At 33.0% G+C, this 3,475-nt stretch overlaps 1 protein-coding gene across 1 annotated transcript; it reads right to left on the reverse strand.

The window, feature by feature from the left end:
* LOC109231848 (metalloendoproteinase 4-MMP-like) lies at positions 809–2,207 on the reverse strand. The gene has a single exon (XM_019397475.1). The coding sequence runs from the start codon at positions 1,968–1,970 to the stop codon at positions 900–902; it is 1,071 nt and encodes a 356-aa protein (XP_019253020.1). The 5' UTR covers positions 1,971–2,207; the 3' UTR covers positions 809–899.

Raw genomic sequence — 3,475 nt, forward strand, 5'->3', positions numbered from 1 at the left:
AGTATTGTCCAACAAATTGTTTATCAATGACTGAAGAATATGAACTTTCCACTTATGATCGTCACGAATTGAATTATAATCAAATCACTTTGGGTCGCTTACCAATGTCAGTAATTGATGATTACACAATTTGAACAGGAGAAAGATTTGATGCCTTAATTTTTTTAAAATAAAAAGTAAAAATTCCTAGAACTACATAAAAAACACCATATATCACACTATAATATATTTTTTTTAATAAGAATCACATTTCTAGAAATTACACAAGAAACACCATAGATCACAAATTTGTACAAATAAATTTTTGTTAAACGTTTGAAAACTATTGTCTCTTTCAATAGTAATAGTGTGACATAAAATGGAATATGAAAGTAGTATGGATCTATATTATAATTTGTCAATTTCAATATAGTAAATTCATTAATAATACATCTCCTACCATTGTTTTTTGTTATAAAATAGAAACCATCTTATCTCCCTAAACAAGGAAGCAACTAGTACTCCATTAATATTGGAAGTTCATATCCTTTTATTTTGAAATTAGATTTTGTTCCTTCTTTCCAACTAACCTAATCTTGAAATTACCATTAAAAACTGTCATGTTCCCCTCTAATTCTCCACTAAATACAGAAAACTTCCATTAGATTTCAAAGTTTCCAAAAGAAAGTAAAGTTGAAAAAAGAAAACCAAAACTTCCCACTAAGGACTCCAAGTAACCCATCTTTTAATTCTTCTTTGACTCTTTTATCTTCCTTCTCTATTTCAACACAAGTCAAAAAGAATAATTCACAAAGAATATGACCTCTACTTCATCTTTAAAGAATGTTCTTTACTTCTTTTTCTGTGTAAAATATCTTTACAACATCAAAAAAAAAAAAAAAACTAAAAAACATAAGCAATCATAAACACAAGGAAAAGATCAAAGCCACCAAGCTAAAAAAGGTGGTCCACTTTGATGACGTTCTCCAATTTGATGAGGACGTGTCATGTTCCAACGATGACGTGTATTTGAAATTCGGGTTTGACCCATATAAAGCTTGGACCCCTTCCACGTCATCAAGCTTTAATTCCCTCTTCTTCGTTCTTGGGCTTAAACTTGGGTACATAACAGCATCTTTAACCGAAGAATGAGCCAGCCCAAGTACATGCCCAATCTCATGGGTCGCCACTGATTCCAAATCAACGGCAACTCTCGACCTCTCTTCATCAAAATCAACGGCCCACGTTTCCGCTGCGTCTAAATGAAACCTCCCATTTTCCGGCGAAAAAGCGTGAGCTAACACTCCCAACACTCCGTCAAACGGCTCTCCGTCGCCGTGATCGCCTCTAAAAAACCCGATTTTAATATCCGCCGTGTAGTAATCCTCCGCCTCCGTGAAATTCACCGGAATCGCTGACGACCACCGCGAAAACGCACTTTTAAAAGCCGATTTAATCTCCGATATGTCTATATAATCAATCATGTAATTTTCAGAGAAAGCGTACGATAAAATCATCGGCGATGATTTCATCCACCTAGGTCTCCCGTAAAAATACGCGTAATTTCTCGTTGTATGTAACGAGCTGTGATCATGTTCATGAGCTGAATCACTCATCCCACAACGAGGTAACATAATTTCGTTCATCGTTTCGTCGTCTAATTTTCCGGTGACTGTTAATCCGAGGTTTTTTTGGTAATTGAGTACTGCAGACTCTAAATCTTCGTCGAAAAAATCGGTGAAATTTTGATCGGGAATATTAGATAAATAGCCAAACCGTTGGAAGTATTTTTTCAGTTCCGACATGCCGGTGAGTTCACTTCCTTTTCCGGCGTCGAGGAATTTAACGAAAGCGTGCCACGTGTTGTTTTGAATATCGGCGGTTAATTCAGTTAAAGGATCGTGTTTTAGGATTCTGGCGGGAAAAGAAGGAAGGGAAAGGAGGAGAATGAATGGAGCAAAAGTGTAATAATAACTTGGAAACGGAGACATGGAGTTAGTTTTTTCTGTTGGATTTACAAAGAGATTGAGAGAGATTTATTAGAAATAAGGATATGTTTAATCATTTATATATATAACATGAAAAATATTAGTACTATTATAATTGTTTAATGGGTTGTATGTTTTTATAGTAGTATTTGTTGTAGTGTTATATGAGAACAACAAAAGGAAGAAGTTTTGTTGGTTAATAGAGATAAGATCAATGTACAAGAAAATAGTTTGAAAGAAAGGTACGAAGATTCTTTCGTGTTCGCCTTTTCTATTGAGATTCTGACTTTTCATGAATGCAACTGGTGGTTGAACCACTGTATTTGGTAATCCTATTATTTTAAGTATGTTTCTTTTAGAAAACAAAAACAAATTAAATACATAGATCGGAAAGGAAATTCATATCTATTAGATGTAAAGGCGGAGCTAGGTGCGCGGAAATGGTTCAGTCGTACCCCTTCGCCAAAAATTACACCATGTATATAAGGTTTAATTTTTTTTTATGTATATTTAGATGTTGAAATTCCTTAGTTTCCTCGCGTGTTGAGTTCTTTTATTTTTTGAATCTCCATAGTGAAAAATCATGTTTCCGTCACTGATTAGATGATAATGGAAATAAATTTTATTTATATACACGATGCTATTTATTACAGACAATTATATCTAACTTTTAGATGATTTTTAATTGTATAGCAGTTAATTATAACAATTTTGAGATGCTTATAAAAAGAGTACTAGAATATAAAAGACACACGAGTTGTGTATTGAGAAATAGGATTTGAGAAGTAATTCATAATAATCTCGAAGGAATACGAGAGTTTTCTTTTTTCTTTTTGTTAGTAGTTTCTTTGCTTCCTCAACTATACAAGTTCCAAATGAAGTTGGATTAACGAACGAAGCCAGCCACCTACAACATAAATATAGTACAAAATTCTAACCTATATAATACTAGTTTGAATGAATATTCTAAGTATTAGTTGAAGATTTCCATTCATTTGTTGACCAAATTAGCTAGATGATTTTGACATAATCTTAGAGATGTCATTCTCTTAATTAACACTTTGATTTCTGACTTGTCTAACAAGCAAGATAATTAGAAATTGTAAAGCAGAATTAGGACAGCAACTATATGATTTAATTACCTGCTCTAAGCTGCTCCTCATCTAAAATGAGAAAATGTTTGGCTCAAAAGTTATCGATATACTTTGCAAGCTTAAAAACAATCAAAAGTAAGAAAAGGTAAATCGTAATCAAATATAATAGACCTAGAGATGAAAAATGAAGTTGTTGTTGTAGATATAATAGTGATAATATGAACTCAAGAGGAAGTATTCGTTAGAGATAGCAATAGAGAGTATGAGAAAATGAGAGAGTTGTATTATTCCAGAGTCCCCCCCTTTACAATGTGAATGTCTCCCTTATATAATAAGAGACCTTCCTCGAAATAATAAAAAAAAATCACAAAAATAGGTAACGTTTTCCTAGTGAAGATACTGAGTCCTAAACGA

This window comes from Nicotiana attenuata, chromosome 8 (assembly GCF_001879085.1).
Source record: "Nicotiana attenuata strain UT chromosome 8, NIATTr2, whole genome shotgun sequence".
Classification (NCBI taxonomy): domain Eukaryota; kingdom Viridiplantae; phylum Streptophyta; class Magnoliopsida; order Solanales; family Solanaceae; genus Nicotiana; species Nicotiana attenuata.